A 17,252-nucleotide genomic window follows, 5' to 3' on the forward strand; every position below is an offset into this window, starting at 1 on the left:
GCACAGGAGAAACGAAGGCAGGGGATCCAGAGTTCGAGAACAGCTTCAGCTATCTAGCAATGTTTCAAATCCAAGGGTAGCCTGGGATACTTCACAATTTGTCCTTTAGAAAACTACATCTCTTCTGGCTTTGATCTCCCTCTGGAAAACGGCATGGAAAATTGAAATCTATGAGCACATCAGGTACACTCGCTCCTTCCGGAACAAGACCCCATGAAAAAACCAAGCCATTGGCATCTGGCACTATGGGTTCTACATGAGAACAGTGGCTGGTGGGGCCTGGACCTGCGACACCACTTCTGCTGTTGTATCTGCCATCAGAAGTCTGAAGGACTTGAAAGACCAGTAGAAATCCAACCACTTGAGACATCCCTAGCCTACAATAAATGGGTTAATTTATGTAATAACAAATTACAGGATGAGAGTTGACAAAAGATAAATATACGTAGGATCTCATTTATGTAGCCCTGACTGTCTTGGAACTTAGTATGTAGACCAGGCTGGCCCCAAACTCACAGAGTCTGCCTCTGCCTCCTGAGTCTGGGGTCCGAGGTTTACCCAGCCTCATCCTTTGAGACCCCAATGAAAGAGCAAACTTGCAGGTGCTTTTAAATGCTCCAGGGATTATGATTTCATGAAAAGAGGAGGAAGAGACAGCATTTGATGGCAAACACTAAGGGTACATGTCAGAGGAGGTGACAGATGGGGGGCTGAGATGTCAGAGGGTGACGGACGGGGGGCTGAGATGTCAAAGGGTGACGGACGGGGGGCTGAGATCCCAGCAGGTACTTCTCCGAGCAGTCAACAGTCGGTAGTGACAGTGGCTGAGAGCTCCTGGATGCGCCAGGCGCTACAAGCCTTGCACAAGATGTGCCCATCCAGCGGGTAGCAGCCTTGACACTCTCCCTCAGAGGACAGCAGCAGCCCACACTCCTGTGAGGAGAAACGAAACCTTCGTTAGCCTGAGAGCTCTGTGCCTTTTTCCAGTGCTTGTCCCCCAGCTTGCCAGGCTCTGCAAAGCTCTCTCTCCTGCCCAGGGATCCACCTCACCTCACACTTGTAACAGCCAATATGGAAACTTCGATCCAGAGCAACAATTCTCACCGTCTCCTCCTGACCTGGTTCTGGCATGATGGCCCCACCACACACTGAGCATCGTGGGGCAAATTTCCTGCAGTGGAGGTGAACCAAAAAGCCTGTCAGGTCACTCCCTCCCTCCCAACTCCCTCAGGAGGCTTATAATGGAGCCCAATGAAGGTGAAAGGGGCAGGGGCAGGGGTGAGAAGGATTGAAGAGATGTGTCTGGGTCTTGGGGAAGAAACTGGTGTCAAAGAAAGAGAGGACCAGAAGGCGGAAACAGAAGAGGCAGACCCTGGGACATGAAGAGATAGGTCAGGGAAGACATTCTGAGCCCAGGCAAGACCTATGGAAATCTTCAATGCAGTGGATCTGGCTGGTGGCGTCCACCGTAAAAGGGATGCCATCAAGCCCACGGTGGCACACCACACAGGTGAAGCAACCAGGGTGGTAAGCCTTCCCCATAGCCCTCAGGATTCGGTCCAGGATGGGTTCAGAGCACGTGGAACATTTCTCCAGGGTGGCCTAAGAGGAAAAAGAAGAAGGAAGGTCAGGATGGGGGAAAGCCACTCCAGCCAGGAAGGTATACTCTCTGCCCAACCATCGGGTATCTGGAGTTCTCTGCATGGGATTCAGTGGAAGATGGACTTAGCATTTCTGAGGTCTCATAGCAGTATTGAAGCCTCTAGACAAGGAATTTGGTCTCTACACACTTCCTCTTTCAGAAAGTGAGATGAGTCAGTGATGCTTGCCCCTGAGAAATGCTATCAGACTGTCACAAATAACCTCAACTCTAAAATGCCTTCTAGCTGGGCACGGTGACACACATCTGGTTTCCTAGTTCTTGGAAGTCTAAAGTAGGAGGACCATAACTTCAGGACCAGCCTGGGCTACATAGTAAAACTCTGTCTTGAAGGAAGAAAGGAAGGAAGGGAGGGAGGGAAGGAGGGAAGGAGGGAGGAAAAGAGGAAGAAAAGAAGGGAGGGAGGAAGGAAGGCAGTCACCCACTTGAGGGGAGGAACTGTTCTTCCCTCTTTCAGTTAACTTATTCCTTAGCCTGGGGCCGTAGCTCAGCTGGTAAAGTGTTTGTCCAGCATGCTCGTAGCCCTAGGTTCCATTCCTAGCACCACAAAGAACCTGGAATCCCCATATCTCATGGGTAGAGGGAGGAAATTCAAGGTCTTCCTTAAATATATATATAAGAGTTTCAGGCCAGCCTGGGACACATGATGCATTATCTCAAAACAACAAACAAGCAATCAATGAAACAAAACCCAAAATGTTCTTTTGGTTTGGACCAACTGATCTCCGGAAACCTGTGCCTCAGGCTGCCTTCAAACTTGCTCTGTAACTCAGGCTCTCTTCCAGGTAGGCCTGAGCCACCACCTAACTCAGTATCTGGCCCTCTCTTAGATGGGAACCTGCCTGACCAACTTGGTACTTCATTTAGCATCCCTCTGTCACAGCCCAGCGGCTCACCACATAGCAGCTCTCGCAATATGCCCGTCTCTCCACAGCATAGAAGTGCTGGCCCCGGAGCTGGGCCCGACAAGTAGAACACACAAAGCAACCAATATGGAAGACACGGTCCAGGGCCACAACCCCAGCTCCATCACCAACCACATCTTCACCACAGCCACCACACCGACCTGAGGACAGAGAGGAAGGAGATCAGTCTCCATAGACCCACGACAGCAGATCCACTGTCTCTTCCCCATTTCCATCCTACCGACCATGTCAGCTCACCAAAGTATTCCCCACTGGGAGGGTGGCTCATGTCATGCACCAATTTCTTGGTCAGTCTCTCCAGCTCCTCTTCTGGAGGTTGGCTTAAGGGGCCCTACAGTGAGAATTCTGGTGTTGAGGTGCTACCTATAGTCTCAGATACCATAACTAACCCATAAGGTCAGGAACCCGGAAATCTCCTCAGAGAACATCTCTCAGAAGGTGATGGGGGAAGGAGGCCCCTTCCCTTTGGACATCTTGATCCTCGACCTCTGAGTACCTTAAAATCAGGATTGACTTATTCATTTATTTATATTTGACACAGTGCCTCACATAGCCTAGGCTGACCTGGCAGTCATTAGGTAGCCAAATATGACCTTAATTTACTGATCATCCCGCCTCTACCTTCCCCATGCTTGGTTTATAAGGTGCTGGGGTCTAGAACCTTGGGAATTCCTGCGTACTAAGCAAGCACTCTCCCAACTGAACCGCTTCTCCTAAAAACAGTATCTTAAGTATCCCTCAGCCTCCACGCCACCTAATCAAGCCCAGTTACCTACGACTACGACCACACACCACAGTGCCCCACCCCCGGCTTACCTGAGGCTCATGCCCACCTCCTCTTCCTCCTCCTGCAGGGTTATGTACCGCAGAAGCTCCCTCCTTAACCCCCGGTCCTGGCTCTCGGTGGCTTCTATAGCCAGCCCCCCAGGCTTCACCACGACCTGTCAGAGGAAAGTGGGGGCCTGGAAGAGGCCCAGAGGCCTGAGAGGCCCCCCGCCTGGGCAGTCCACAGCCTCTCACAGGTTGAGCCACCTTCACTTGTACAGGGAAAGCAGGGCCAGCTGGCGTGCTCGCTGTAGCATAGGAGGCTGGGGTAGGTCCACTATAGGGGGGTGCTGGGAGCATCGGGGTTGGAAGAGCACCTCCACTGGGCTTCAGGGAGCCTCCTCGGTAAGCATGGGGTGGGGGAGCCTCAAAAGCCTGGGAAAACAAGCAATTCAGAAACAGTAAGGCTGGATCCAATCTATGGATGCCAGGTGGGAACCCCAGGGAAGTAAGGACTTTTGACAAGTTCCCATGGGCTAGGCCTGACAAGGAGGAAGTTCATGATTCCTTGAACCAGGTATTTTATTAGTTGCAAAGAAGGTAGGTGGGGGGGGGGGTGAAGAAGGTGGATTGAGGCTGAAAAGCGGCAGCAGGGAACTGGCTGAGGATGGCGAAGCAGAGACAGAACACAGGAAAGTCACCTGTCTGTCTGGTCGCCTAGGTGCATGACTGCGACCCCCGTCCAGATCAGCCAACATGCTGGTGAGAGAATCGATCTCAGCATCCAGACTTCCAGGGCGGATGACTCCCCTGTCTGGAGGGAGTCCCTGGGACAGAGCCAAAGCAGGAAGAACAAACACAGATCACAACCCTTGCCTAGACTTCTCTCACCTTGACCACGGATCCTACCCTCAGCCAATTCTCACCTGCAGGCGCTGGGGTGCTCCATGGGATCCTACCCAAGTAGGCCCCCGGTCTTCCGGTACCCCCGGAGGCTGATAACATTGTTCAGGTGGGAGGGGGCAAAAGTTGACCCTGGGGTGAGGCTGGAGTGCTAAAGGGAGAGATGAGAGGTGGGACTGGAGAAGGGTACCTCGTTAAAGCCGCCCTTCTTAGGGCGGCTCTCCTCCTTCGTGTACCTGGGAGTCTGGGAACGGACCATGAGTTAGGGAAAGTTGCCAAGAGCAGGGGCCTCTGGCTTGGGGAAGGGACAGCAGGAAGCAGACAGGCAAGGAAGAAAAGGTGAAGGACGGTGGCCAGTGACTCTTCCACCACTCCCGGGTGTATGAGAGGGGAACACTTACTTGCTCCGTGGGCCGCTGGAGGCCCCAGGGCGCCTCTGGGCAGCGCTCTCCCTGGAGGGACTCTGGAGGGCTCTGGCTGCTTCGGGGGAAGCCAGGTGGGCCCCGACATCGTCTGGAACAGGGTTACTCCAGCCCAGACAGAGGTCAGGGACCCCCAAAAGCCCAGAGCCCGGAGCCTTGAGCCCCTTCCCTCCCTTTCCGTCCCACGCCCCGCTTGGGACTCACGCAAAGAAACTTTTTCTGGCTTTTTTTCCTCCCTCCCTCCCCAATTTTGGAGACGACCACGCCCCCTGACGTCACCACATTCCTGGAGAGGGTCACGTGGTCCCCAAGCCTTATTCTGCAATCCTTCCTCTCTCTGGCCCCCTCCTGTTAAGAGAGGACCGCCCTCCTCCTGAGCCAAGCCACAGGGTGGGCTGCAGGCCGCCCTGAGAGGCTCTGGCCCGGCAATTCTCTCTGATCCCCACCCCAGTCCTGCACGTGGCAGCCTCTGGGCCAGGGCTCTGAAAGTTCCTGGTCTCCACCCCCTCACAGATCTCTCCCTTCCCACCCGCCTCCCTCTCACCTACCCACCAGCAGTGCTCCACCAGCCGGTAGTGTTTTGGTCTTTTATTTATGATCAGTAGTTAGAAAAATAAAACAAAACACAAACGTCACCACCCAAGGAAGTCGGGGAGAGGGAGGCGGTACGTCTGTGGCCGGGATGGGGACACTGAGGTAGCCTAGAGTCACAGAAGAGACCAGCCCCTCTGGTCAAGGCACCAGTGAAGGAAGCGGAGGCAGACCAGGGACAGGGCCGCAATGTCCTCCCCGACAATGGGGCAGCCACCTAGAATTAGTGTACTATGTCCGTCCCCCGCCCAAAGGAGACCATGGTCCCCCTAATACATCATCCAAAGGGCAGGGCCCATTGTGGGCGGTGGGGAGAGGCGTCCATTGTTCTGAATGGGCCTAGGCCCTCTCTATCCAACCCTGTATGAACAGGCATCAGAGATCAGTACAGGTTACTGGCGTGACCCCGTGAATAAGAAGGGTGGGGCCCAGATCACGGCTCAGGGTCTCCAACAGTGCCAGGTATCTGGGGTAGCGGGCGGGATCAGCAGGCGGTCGAGGCAGGTACAGGAAGGTAAGGGCTGTGGTGGGTCCCTCCTCCCCATCCCTTCCTTCGGGTCCCCCAGGGCCTCCCCCTGTGCCTCGCCCCTGCTGGGCGCGCACCAGAGCATTGGCACTGCAAGCTAGAGCCTCAGCCTCTTCCTCTGCTCGACCACCATTCACAAAGTCCCCTTCCTCTTCCTCGGGCTCCCCAGGCTCGGCCCCTTCACCCCACACCACCTCTTGCACCTCTGCCCGGATCCTGAGTTGACTCAACAGGGCACGGAGTCTTCCCTCGGCTGCCCCAGGAGCCTCCCTGGGCCCCAAGCACAGGAAGATGCGGAGCCGGGCACTGTGCCAGGCAGGCACCATACTTAAGATGGTAGCCATCTGCAACAGAAAAAGGCCACAGACGTCCACGTAGCCAGGTCCACCCCGGGGCCTCAGCAGGTTCAAAGGCCACACGTCCACGTGATGGAGCTGAGCGCTACTACCAGACCCCCGGCTTAGTCGCTCCGGGGGCAAAGCCCCACAAGCTCGGGCAAGGACCACATTCTTGTTCATCTTGAGAGCATCTGCCACCGTGGCTACGTAGTCTTGAGGACTGAGAGCCCTGGGGCTCCCAGGAGCCCGAGGTGGAGGGAACAGCGTGCTCAGGGCTGGCGACCCGCCCTCTCTGGTGCCCTCTGCAGGTTCGGAGAAGGCTGGGTCTGTTAGAAAATGGTCCTGGGGTGGGGCGTCATCATAAAAACCGAGCACCAACGTGTTGGGCTTCATGCCGCCTAGGGGCAGAGAAGGGAGGCAGGAAGGAACAGAAATCAGGCAGAGTACTGAGTTTACACCACATAAAACGCGCCCACTCACACTGAGGTCAGCCATGAGGTATGGCATCCACCTTGGCTGAGGCCCTTACTGCAAACATTATACACACGTTTACACAATGATTTGGCTTTACTAAACACTTTCACATGCATTTATTTGACTATCTCTAGGAATAATCTCTTCCACTTTAAATAGGTAAAGTTCACTTTAGGATTTTTTTTTCCCTTTGTCGGGAGTGGTACTGAAGAGCAAACCTAATGCTAAGCAATCAATCAATCAATATCAGCTTATTATTATTCCAAGCCCAGCTTAGATTTCATTTAGGTTTTGTTTCTGGGGAGGGGGAGACTGTTTGTTAGCTTGCTTGCTTTCTTGCTTTTATCATTCTAAGGCAGGGTTTCATGATGTAGCTCTGACTGGGCTGTAACTCACTGTGTAGACCTGGCTAAGCACAAACTCATAGAAACCCCCTTGCCTCTGTCTCCTGAGCACTGAGATTTAAGGTACTCACTCCCTAAGGTCTTTTCTTTGAAGTCTTTGTGGCAGAAGATAACCTTGAACTTCTGATCTTCCTATATCCTCCTCCAAATGCTGGGGTTCTAGGTGTCCGTCAGCACTATTCCCTGAAGTCTGTGGAGAGCTGGAGGGACCTTAGGGCTAAGTATGTATTCTACCAATGAGCTACAGCCCCAGCTCCGGGTTGTTCTTTTAGTGCTAGGATTGGCTGGTATCAAAGCGGCTCATCTTTTTCAGGTTAGGAGAAGCCATTTCAACCAGGCATGATGGCTCTAGTCCATAATCCCGGCAACCAAGAGGCTGAGGCAGGAGGACTGCTCTAAATCTGATGCCAGCCTAGACTACACAAGTGAGTTCTCAGCAGCTTAGGCTACAGAGTGAGACCCTGCCTCAACCAGAAGGTAAAACAAGCCAAAATCCAGAGATTCAAGTTGACCTCTGCTGAGAAAATGAGGTCTCTTCTGTAGCCCAGGCTGGCTCGGAACTTGCAGCCCTCCTTGCTTCCGCCTCCTGAGGAGCTAGGATTACAGCCTGCATCACCAGGCCTGAGTGAAATAAAATCAGAGAGCCTGACCCTTCACGTTCATGACGTCAGTCTCCAGGGACGACATCCCAGGCCCCTCCAGGGGAGGAGAGGACTATGGGCTAGCCCTTGCAGCCTCCTTCTACTTCAGAGTTCAGGGGACAGCAGTCTGCAATCTGGTACCCAGAGGAAGCACAAAGTGTCTGCCTGGTTATCACAGGCCACATCCTGGGGAGAGCACTCACTTACCTCATTTGAACCCTGTGGTAACATTAGGAGATAAGTACTATTCATTCTGCCCCTTTTAAAGATAAGGAGCCAACCTCAGGCCCCACGCAATGAAGTCACTGGCCTCGGGCCTGAGAGGGCCTGGGCACAAAGCTAAATATGTCTGCCCACATAAGAGGCCGTCCTCCAACCTTCCTAACTGGGCTCTGAGGGAGCTCAATGACCCAAATCTGTCCAAGTCCCAATGGTGCAGTACATAAAGCCCCTCAAATTCCTGACCATAATCGTTGGAGATTTACTTTAAAAAAAAAAAATCATTGGAGATTTTACTTTTTTTTTTTGAGACTGGATTTTCCTTATGTTGCCCAGGCTGGCCCAGAACCCACCATACTACTGCCTCAGAAACTTCATTTTCAGGATATGGTAGCTCATGCCTGTAATCCCAGCACTCAACCAGCTAAGGCAGGGGCATCATGAGTTCAAAGCCAGCCTAGACAATTTAGCGACACCCCATCTAAAAACAAAAAACAAAAAAAACTTTTAATTGCTTTTTTTTCCTTCTTTTTTGAAACAAGGTCTCACTGTGTATTCCTGGTTGGTTGGCCTGTGCCTCCCAAGTGTTGGGATTAAAGATGTGTGCCCTGATACCTGGCCTCTACCTTTATCATCATCATCATCATCATCATCATCATCATCATCATCATCTTCATCATCATAATCATCATCATCATTATCCATTGTGCATGAAGGTGGTGGAGCAGGCTTGCCAAGGTATTCATGTGCAGCTCAGAGGACAATTTTATGGGGTCAGTTCTCTCCTATCTTTATGAAGCTACTAAAAATTGAACTCAGGTTATCAACCCATCAACTGCACCATTTTGCCAGCCCTCCACCTCAATTTTTGAGTCAGGGTCTTATAGAATCTGGAGCTCATTGCCTAGCTGGCCCCAAGAGCCTTCCTGTCCCCATTTTCCCATGCTGGAATTAGATGTGCCTAGAGGTGCCCAGCTTTGACATGGTCCTGGGGACCCAAGCACAACTCCCTCTACTTCCACTGCACAGCTACACCCGGTATGCCACCCTCCCCAATCACACCTTTTCCTTTCTGCCACGGTTGCCTCCCTAATCATCTCATGCTTCACTAGAATAGGGGCCCCTTTGCAGAAGAGAAGCTAAGGCCCTCAGGTGTCCTAGGGGTAAATGGTAGTTAGACCACACACCTCTTAGCAGGAGAAAACTTCAGCTCCCCTGCACACCAAACTTTGCACCAAGCAGTGCAAAGTTCAATGCTGTTGACCTTTGGCCTGACTGACTGGTGACTGAAGAAGGAGGTGTTTGCTCAGATGACAGACACTTGTCTTGGGATGGAAGAGGTGGCTGAGCATGGGATCGGAGGTGCCTGGGGTACAAGTCTGCAGGCCAGGCCATATGAATCACAGAGCTGCACTGCCTGCTAGTGTAGAATTGTGATCCTAGCTGTGTGGGAGGTTCAAGCATGAGGATCTAAAATTCAGTCTCGGGAGATAGAGGCACACGCCTCTATTCTTAGCACTGATGGGGCAGAGGCAGGAAGATACCTGTGAGTCTAGAAAGTGAGTCTCAGGACAGCTAGGGAAACACAGAGAAACCCTGTCTCAAACCCTACCCCCCCAACACCCAAAAACAAACAAACAAACAAACAAAACCCAAAAAACTAAAAACTAAAACTTTCAAATTCAAGGTCTTCCTGGGCAACTCAGTGATACTCTTATTAGAAAAAAAAGTGCTAAAGTTAAAGCTTAGCTGTAAACTATTATTAGAATTAAAGTATTCCTAGAATCCCCCAGTGAGGGGCTGGGGGCGTGGCTCAGTGGTAGAGCCCCCCCCAGAATCCCCCAGGGAGGGGCTGGGGCGTGGCTCGGTGGGGGCGTGGCTCGGGGGTGTGGCTCACTGGTAGAGCACCTGCCCAGAATCCCCCACTGAGAAACTTGGGACATGGTTTAATGGTAGAACATTGCATAACTTAAGCAAAGTCTAGGTTTAAACCAGGTGTATGTATGTATGTGTGTGTGTGTGTGTGTGTGTGTGTGTGTGTGTGTGTGCGCGCGCGCGCATGTGTATCCATGCGTGCATATGTGTGCTGGACAGGGAGAGTCACAGATCCGGCAATATTCCATTTATCCAAGAGCAGCACTTTCCTACTCCCTCAGCAGTCTTGTGGCACAGGGATCCTATAACACCTCCTTCTTGCTACCCTGATTGTTTGTTGGTAGGAGGGTCTGGCTGTAAAGCCCAGCCTAACCTAGAATTCTTGCCTCAGACTCCCAAGTGAGACCATTACCCTGGCTTCCCTACGAGCCTTTCCAGGCCTACTCAGCTGACTCCTGTTGATCACATCGGTATTCAGTGGTCTTGCTTTCTCTGAAAACCCATCTGGTTTATCTGTGACAACACCACCCCAAATTTACTAGATCTCAGACACTAAGCAGTTAAGCCTAGTTAGCATTCAGATGGGAGAAATTCTGTTTTCATGGACAGTCTAAGCCTCAAAAAAGTTTCCAACTCGCCTTGGAAGAATATTCTCCAGAGCCTAAATATTCTCTAAATTTTGCTTCCCAGAAAGAGAGAGCAGAGGGCAGGGCTCGGCGTATAGAGTTCTTAGCTGTCATGCGAAAAGCCCTGGGTTCCATTCCCAGCACCTCATAAAGTGGGCCTAGTACTGCGTGCCTACAAACCCAAGCAGGAGGATATGTAGTTCAAGGTCACCCTTGGCAACAGAGTGCGTTCCAAGTCAACAGATGCTCTACTGAACCCTGGTTAAAAAAAAAAATGGGGACAGCAAGAGGGATCAGTAAGTTAGGGATGTTAGCGGCTAACCCTGATGATCTGAGTTCAATCTCTAATAATCACATGGTAGATGGAGAGAACTGACTTCTGAAAGCTGCCTTCTGACCTCTGCTCATATACTGTATAGCATGCTTGCACACACACACACACCACACACACACACAAACACACACACACACAAACACACAGACACCACACACACACACAAACACACAGACACCACACACACAGAAACACACACACACAGAAACACACACACAAACACACAGACACCACACACACAGAAACACACACACACAGAAACACACACACACACACAAACACACAGACACCACACACACAAACATACACAATTAAAGGTAATTTTTGTTTGGTTTGTTTTGTTTCTTGAGACAGGGTTTCTCTGTGTAGCCCTGGCTGTCCTGGAACTCACTCTGTAGACCAGGCTGGCCTGGAACTTAGAAATCCTCCTGCCTCTGCCTCCCAAGTGCTGGGATTAAAGGCGTGTGCCACTACCATCTGGCTAAATGTAATTATTTTAATCCAACCACTATCGTCATGCCCGTCTCTGCCATATCTCCAATCAGACAATATGGCCACTGTCAGACAGTCTACTGCTGTTATCTGTGGCTACTGTATTATCTACCATCTTGTGGATTCCCTAGGGGAAGGGTGCAGAGATTGAAAGGGGACACTCAGGGAACCCAAGGACGGCAGGAGAGAAGCAGCTCACCAAGACCAGAGATCCGCAGTAGGTGCTGAGCCCCCTGACGCACGGAGGGTGAGAGGGTGAGATCCACAAAGGCCTTCACTTGGGCCAGGTCCACCAGGCTCAGCCACGCGCCATACTGCGGCTGCACAGGGTCTGATGGTAAGGAGTCTGCAGAGAAAGTAAAGAGAGAAGGTGATGCCAGTCATGGTGACACACCCTTCACCCCAGTGCTCAGGTGACTGAGGCAGGAAGCTGATAAATTCAAGGCCAGCCTGGACTTCACAGGGAGAACTACCTCACAAAAGTGAAGTGTTTGTCCTGCGTGTGCAAGGCACTGGGTTCAATTCTCAGCAGTCCAAAAACAGGAGAGACACACACAGAGCGAGACAGAGACAGAGAGGCAAAGACAGAGACAGTGAAAGACAGAGACACAGAGACATAGGGGTAGGGCAACAACTGTGGGCCAAGCTCATTTACTCTTTACTAGAGTTGAGGCTGTATTGCATCAGTAGAGACCCTGCCTAGAATCCCCCAGTGAGGGGCTAGGGTGGAGCTCAGCAACATAATGGGTACTTTAAATCATTTACTCCTTCCTGGAGTTCAGAGCCTGCATGGGTCTTGACAGAAACATGAGGCATCTGAGACAGAAGAGAGAAAGGTCAAGAGAGAGCAATCTAATCACTCACCAAGGTCTCCCAGAGTGACATGGCCCAGCACGTAGAGCCCCCCCTTCTTTAGCTGGTTGGCCAGGCGCAACAGAGGAAGGGCACCCCGGGGGTTTCCCACCAGGAGCAGCAGCTGTGGCCGCCAGAACTTCACGTGCTCCTTGCGAACATCCAGGCGGAGCAAGTACTTCCGCACCTGAGAAGTAGGAGCAGGTGGGCAAAGGAGGAGTACCAGCGAGGAGGTACCGTTCAGTTCTTCTCAGATAGAAACACCAACCCCTGGGGTGGGAGCAGGGAGCTTCCTGAGACTACCTCCCACCCTTCCTCAACGGTCCCCAACCTGGTGGAAAAGCAAGGCTTGGCTGACATAGCCCCAACTGCTGGGTCCTCCTCGTGCGGTGAGAAGAGCGGAAAGCAGGCCCATGAGAAGAAGGGACCCACCGGCGGCCCCAGGACTAATGAGGAACATCATCAGCAGGCAGGAGGCCACCCCAAGCAGGCAGGTGTGCCAGGAGAACAGGCTGAAGGTGGGGCTGCGATGGGCAGACAGAAAGAGGAAAAGCTCTCAAGGCTGTGCCCCGGCCCCCGGCCCCCAGCCCCCAGCCCCTCACCAGCTCTTGCTGTCACTCACTCTAGTCCACAGCCCACCCCCTACCCCCAGGCTCCATCCTTTCCACTCCTCCTCGTTCTCTAAGGCACCTTTATTTCTCACCGGAAGTTAGGGGCCGACGCCCACTCCAGACTCAAGCAAGACAGGTCCACCGCAGCATAGGCCACCAAGTAGAAGACAGTGACCACAGCAGCCAATGTGTTCAGCTTCCCAGCCAGCAACACCAGCTGGGAAAGAACCAAGACATAAGCATTAATCGAAAGAAAGTGCCCATTCCAAGGGCTGGCCAGATGGCTCAGTGGAGAAAGATGGCTGCTGCCCAGCCTGATGACTGGAATTCAATCCCTGGGATTCACATACTGGAGGGAGAAAATCGATTCTCCTGAGGTGTCCTCAGACCTGCATACACGTGCATGCACACATGCGCACTCAAGTTTGGGCACCCATGTGCACACACAGAAAGAAAGAAAGAGAAGGGATTAGGCCAGGTGTGGTGGCCCATGCCTTCAATCCCAGGGGTCTCCAAGTCGGGTGTTTCTCTATGAGGTAGTTCCAGGATAGTCTACATAGCAAGTTCCAGGTTGGTTAAGGCTACAGGATAAGACCTTGTTTCAAAAAAACAAAAACAAAAACCAAACAAGCAAAAAATACAAAAAAGCTTTTCATTGCAAAGCTGGGGACATCATTCAGCTGACAGAATGCTTGCCTAGCACTTACGAGGCTCTGGGATCCATCCCCAGCACCACACAAAACAGGCGAGGCGTGGTAGTGCATACCTATAATCCCAGGACTCAGAAGGTAGAAGGAGGATGATCAGAAGTTTGGGGCCAGCCTGAGATATGTGAAACCAAGCTTATACCCCAAATTCAAAAAATATAAAAGCAAAACCAGAATGCCAATATACCTCTCTACAATATCTGTGTACCCAAAGAGGTGCCAAGGAACCCCATGGAAAGCCAGTTACCCACACGAAGTTCCACAAAATGCCAGTGTCCCCCAAGAAAGGTTAACATACACTACGAAATCCCAGTGTACTTCCAGAACTCAGGAGGGAAGGCAAGAGTTGTAGGCCAGGCTGGGCTACACAGAAAGACCCTGCCTCAAGAGTAAAAACTAACAGATGAAGGGTGGGGGATAAAGCTCAGCAGTAGAGGACTCAGTGTGTGTAAGACTCAGTGTGTGTAAGATTTGATCCTTAGGACTGCCAAATAAAATTAATGAATTAATTGTGGCCAGGCACATCTTTTATCCCAGCACTCAGGAAGCAGATGCAGACAGATCTTTATAAGTTCTAGGCTATTCTGGTGTACATATCAAGTTCCATGGCAGACAGGGCTATAAAATGCGATGGTCTCAACATAAAGAAATAAGAGTAAATGCCAGTTCACCAAAAGGGCTGCCAGTCAGTCAGTCCATCCGTCTGTCTGTCTCTCTCTCTGTGTCTCTCTCTGTTTCTCTCTCTCTCTGTGGTTTTGTTTTTATAAGACAAGGTCTTGCTCTGATTGGCTAGCCTGGCTCACACTTGTTACAATCCATGTACCTCTTGCCTCCTGTGTATTAGGATTGTGTGCTTGGACTACCCACTTTATGTTAGTTATTTAATTTTAGGCAGGCTCCTATTGCAAAACTCAGGCTGGCCTCAATGTTTCAATCCATCTCCTTCCCTCCACCCCCAAATCCAGATTACTGGTGTGCACCTCCATGCTGGCCTATAACTTCATTTTCATTTACACCTCTGATCCAGACCTAAGAGAGTTTCTGAGTCGGCTAGCTAGAGAGTGGGAGGCAGGCCAGCTCCAGAGGACACTCACCTGCACCAGGCCCCAGGAATACAGGACAGCACCCCAGGGGTTGCCCCCTCCAGACACCACCTTGGCTGGTGCCAAGATGACCCCTGTAAAAACAGAATCACAGCAGAGTCATCAGTCTGGGCCTAGAGGGGACGGAGACAGACCCAGGAGGGCACGCCCACAGCAGCTCGCCAGACCCAGAGGGCACCACACCAAAGAGGTCATCCTGGGCCAGCGCGTGCAGGATCCGGGAGGCACCGATGAGAGAGCTCATGGAAGCTGAGAGGGCTGTGGCGTAGATGCCGATCAACACAAGCGGTGGCCACAAGCTGATGTCACGGAAGAAGCCGTAGTCTTCCTGAAGCAGGGCCCTAGCCAGGAGGAGGGGAAGGAGGAAGGGCTGGTCAGTGAGCTGCGGTCCTAAGGTGCTCATGAGAAAAGGTCCTTGTGACATTGTGTTCCTGGAGTTAGGTCCTAGAAGGGGCCTTGTAATCTTAGCATTCAGGAAATGGAGGCAGGAGGATCTCGGGTCCTGGACCAGCCTCAGCTATGCACATACAGGGCAGTAGAGGTTCTCAGCCTTCCTGATGCTGAGACCCTTTAACACAGTTCCTCAGGTTGTGGTGACCCCCAACCATAACATTATTTTGTTGCTACTTCACAACTATCATTTTGCTACTGTTATGAATCATAATGCACATATCCATGTTTTCTGATGGTCTTAGGTGACCCCATGAGTCATTTACACCCTCACCCACACAAGGGGTCGAAACCCATAAGTTGAGACCCACTACTATAGATAATTTGTGGCCAGCCTCGGTTATATGAGACTCTCAAAAACAAAGAAAAGAAGTTAGATCCTCCATCCTGGCATGTTGACTCACACCTGTAATCCCAGTACTCAGGAGCCTGAGGCTGGAGGATTGCTAAGAGTGTAAGACCAGTGGGTAAGACCTTGTCAGGAGAACAAGAACTAGGTTAGGACACTGATAGCGCACATCTGCAGAAGGGACTAGAGAATCTCTGATCCAAGGCCAGCTCATGCCTCTCAAGAGTACAACAAAGGTCTGGAGAGATAGCTGAGTGGCTAGCGGAACATTCTGGTAGCCATGAGAACCCAAGTCTGGATCCCGGTAGCCATGTAACATGCCAAGCACGGTTATACCCTCAGAGGGGACAGGAGGATCCCTGGGGCTTGCTGTCTACCAGCCCAGCCAACAAAACAAACAATAACAAAAAAACAAAAACAACAATAACAATAACAACAACAAAAAAAAACCCTGGTTCTCCAGGTTCAGTGAGAGACCCTGCCTGAAAATAAAAAGAAGCCAGGCAATGGTGGTGCACGCCTTTAATCTCAGCACTTGGGAGGCAGAGGCAGGTGGATCTCTGTGAGTTTGAGGCCAGCCTGGTCAACACAGTTCCTGGCCAGCCAGAGAAACTCTGCCTCAAAATAAATAAATAAATAAATAAATAAATAAATAAATAAATAAATAAATAAATAAGAGAGACTGGGGCAGGGGGATACCTGATACCTTCCTTCAGCCTTGAGGAGGAATTATACACACACACAGACACAGGCACACACACACACACACACACACACACACTTTTCTTTTGAGACAGCGTTTCTCTGTGTATCCCTGGCTGTCCAAGAACTCACTCTGTAGACCAAGTGGGCCTCGAACTCAGAGATCCTGCTTCAGGAGTGCTAGGATTAAAGGTATGTGCCACTAGCCCTCCGCCATGGGTAGCACCAATGGGAGAAGCTATCTCCACCTGTCCCTCTAACCCCCCAACCCTGGGTACCTACTGGCCAACCTGTCATGACCCAGGGTAGCATCTGAGAGTCTGACGCCTCCCACCACCATGTACCTGTCACACGTGAAGCTGGAGAGGAAAAACAGCAGGATGTAGATGAAGAAGGTATAGGCGACTGCAATGATGGTGCCCAAAGGAATCGCCCTGCTGGGGTCCTTCAGCTCCCCTGGAGGGATAGGAGCAGAGAGAGGGGCCAGCTCTCCTATCACACCCATCTCTCTCATGCCAGCAGCCTTACCACACCCCTGCACCCCCATCCCCAAGAGTAGACTCTCACCTGACATGTTGGCCCCAGCCATGATGCCAGTGCAGCCGTTGAAGAGGACAGCAAAGACACTGGCAAAAGTCATCATGGCCCCTGTGGTGTAGTCCTCAGCGTAGCCAGCTGCGGGGGTGGGACATGGGGGATCAGGATTCCTCTTAGGGATCCAGACATCTCAGCCCGGCCACTTCACATTTACATCCCCTCCATAGCTGTGACTTGGACACCAGCGCAGCCCATGTGGCGGGTGTGGGGATGTGTTAGCTCCCTATTTCCCTCAGTACTCTCTCACAGGCCTCTTCTACCTCTTCTACCCGAATTCACCCACCCAGCTCAGAGTACCAGCAGGTCTTGCTTGTGCCTTCTCCAGCCTGAAATCAACGTTCGGTCTCCCTTCTCTACCCTTGTCTGTCTGTCCCTTCCTTTATGACAGGACCTCATTGGAACCCCGGGCTGGCCTCAAACCCACCGTGAAGCCAAGGATGGCAACAAACTTGCAATGCTCTCGCCTCTGTTCCCTGAATGCTGGGATTCCGGGCATGCACCGCTATGAGTGGCGGATGCAGTGCTGGGAGTAGAACCCAGAGCTTTGTGCACACTGGGCAAGTGCTCTGCCAACTGAGCCACATCCATAGCTCCTCCAGGGATTCTTGTCTTTAAGATTTATTTGCGCCGGGCAGTGGTGGCACACGCCTTTAATCCCAGCACTTGGGAGGCAGAGGCAGGTGGA

The 17,252-nt window shown here is 51.8% G+C and overlaps 2 protein-coding genes across 6 annotated transcripts in view; both read right to left on the reverse strand.

Moving 5' to 3' along the window:
• Nucleotides 1-376: 376 nt before the first annotated feature.
• Trip6 (thyroid hormone receptor interactor 6) lies at nt 377-5,131 on the reverse strand. Of its 2 annotated transcripts, XM_031338342.1 has the most exons (10): nt 4,656-5,131; nt 4,278-4,405; nt 4,053-4,178; nt 3,729-3,786; nt 3,403-3,527; nt 2,824-2,917; nt 2,557-2,726; nt 1,424-1,602; nt 1,051-1,171; nt 377-933 (listed from the first exon to the last, which is right to left on the reverse strand). In XM_031338342.1, exons 1-10 carry the CDS (start codon nt 4,762-4,764, stop codon nt 802-804), a joined length of 1,242 nt encoding a protein of 413 aa, XP_031194202.1. In that variant the 5' UTR covers nt 4,765-5,131; the 3' UTR covers nt 377-801. The 2 variants fall into 2 exon arrangements, with proteins under 2 accessions (XP_031194202.1, XP_031194201.1); XM_031338341.1 differs by having other exon boundaries at nt 3,403-3,786.
• A 118-nt stretch (nt 5,132-5,249) lies between these two features.
• Slc12a9 (solute carrier family 12 member 9) overlaps nt 5,250-17,252 on the reverse strand; it is a 17,670-nt gene continuing 5,667 nt past the window's right edge. For all 4 annotated transcript variants that reach the window (XM_031338323.1, XM_031338325.1, XM_031338324.1 and 1 more), the window contains 9 exons: nt 16,538-16,645; nt 16,315-16,426; nt 14,653-14,810; nt 14,461-14,543; nt 12,752-12,876; nt 12,380-12,572; nt 12,061-12,235; nt 11,396-11,542; nt 5,250-6,529 (listed from right to left, as the gene is read on the reverse strand). In XM_031338323.1, coding sequence (XP_031194183.1) covers nt 5,643-6,529; nt 11,396-11,542; nt 12,061-12,235; nt 12,380-12,572; nt 12,752-12,876; nt 14,461-14,543; nt 14,653-14,810; nt 16,315-16,426; nt 16,538-16,645 — 1,988 coding nt within the window. In that variant the 3' untranslated portion in view covers nt 5,250-5,642. The remainder of the gene's footprint in view (nt 6,530-11,395; nt 11,543-12,060; nt 12,236-12,379; nt 12,573-12,751; nt 12,877-14,460; nt 14,544-14,652; nt 14,811-16,314; nt 16,427-16,537; nt 16,646-17,252) is intronic.

The sequence above is a fragment of the Mastomys coucha genome, unplaced genomic scaffold, assembly GCF_008632895.1.
Source record: "Mastomys coucha isolate ucsf_1 unplaced genomic scaffold, UCSF_Mcou_1 pScaffold22, whole genome shotgun sequence".
NCBI classification, from domain to species: Eukaryota; Metazoa; Chordata; class Mammalia; order Rodentia; family Muridae; genus Mastomys; species Mastomys coucha.

What these genes read in the sequence shown, in the direction of transcription:
- Trip6 (XM_031338341.1), bottom strand. Translation starts at nt 4,764, where the DNA reads ATGTCGGGGCCCACCTGGCTTCCCCCGAAGCAGCCAGAGCCCTCCAGA. An exon ending in CTAGGCGACCAGACAGACAG is followed by an intron (nt 3,787 to 4,052) that starts GTGACTTTCCTG and finishes TTGTTTTCCCAG; the next exon opens with GCTTTTGAGGCTCCCCCACC. An exon ending in ATTGCGAGAGCTGCTATGTG is followed by an intron (nt 1,603 to 2,556) that starts GTGAGCCGCTGG and finishes TTTTCCTCTTAG; the next exon opens with GCCACCCTGGAGAAATGTTC.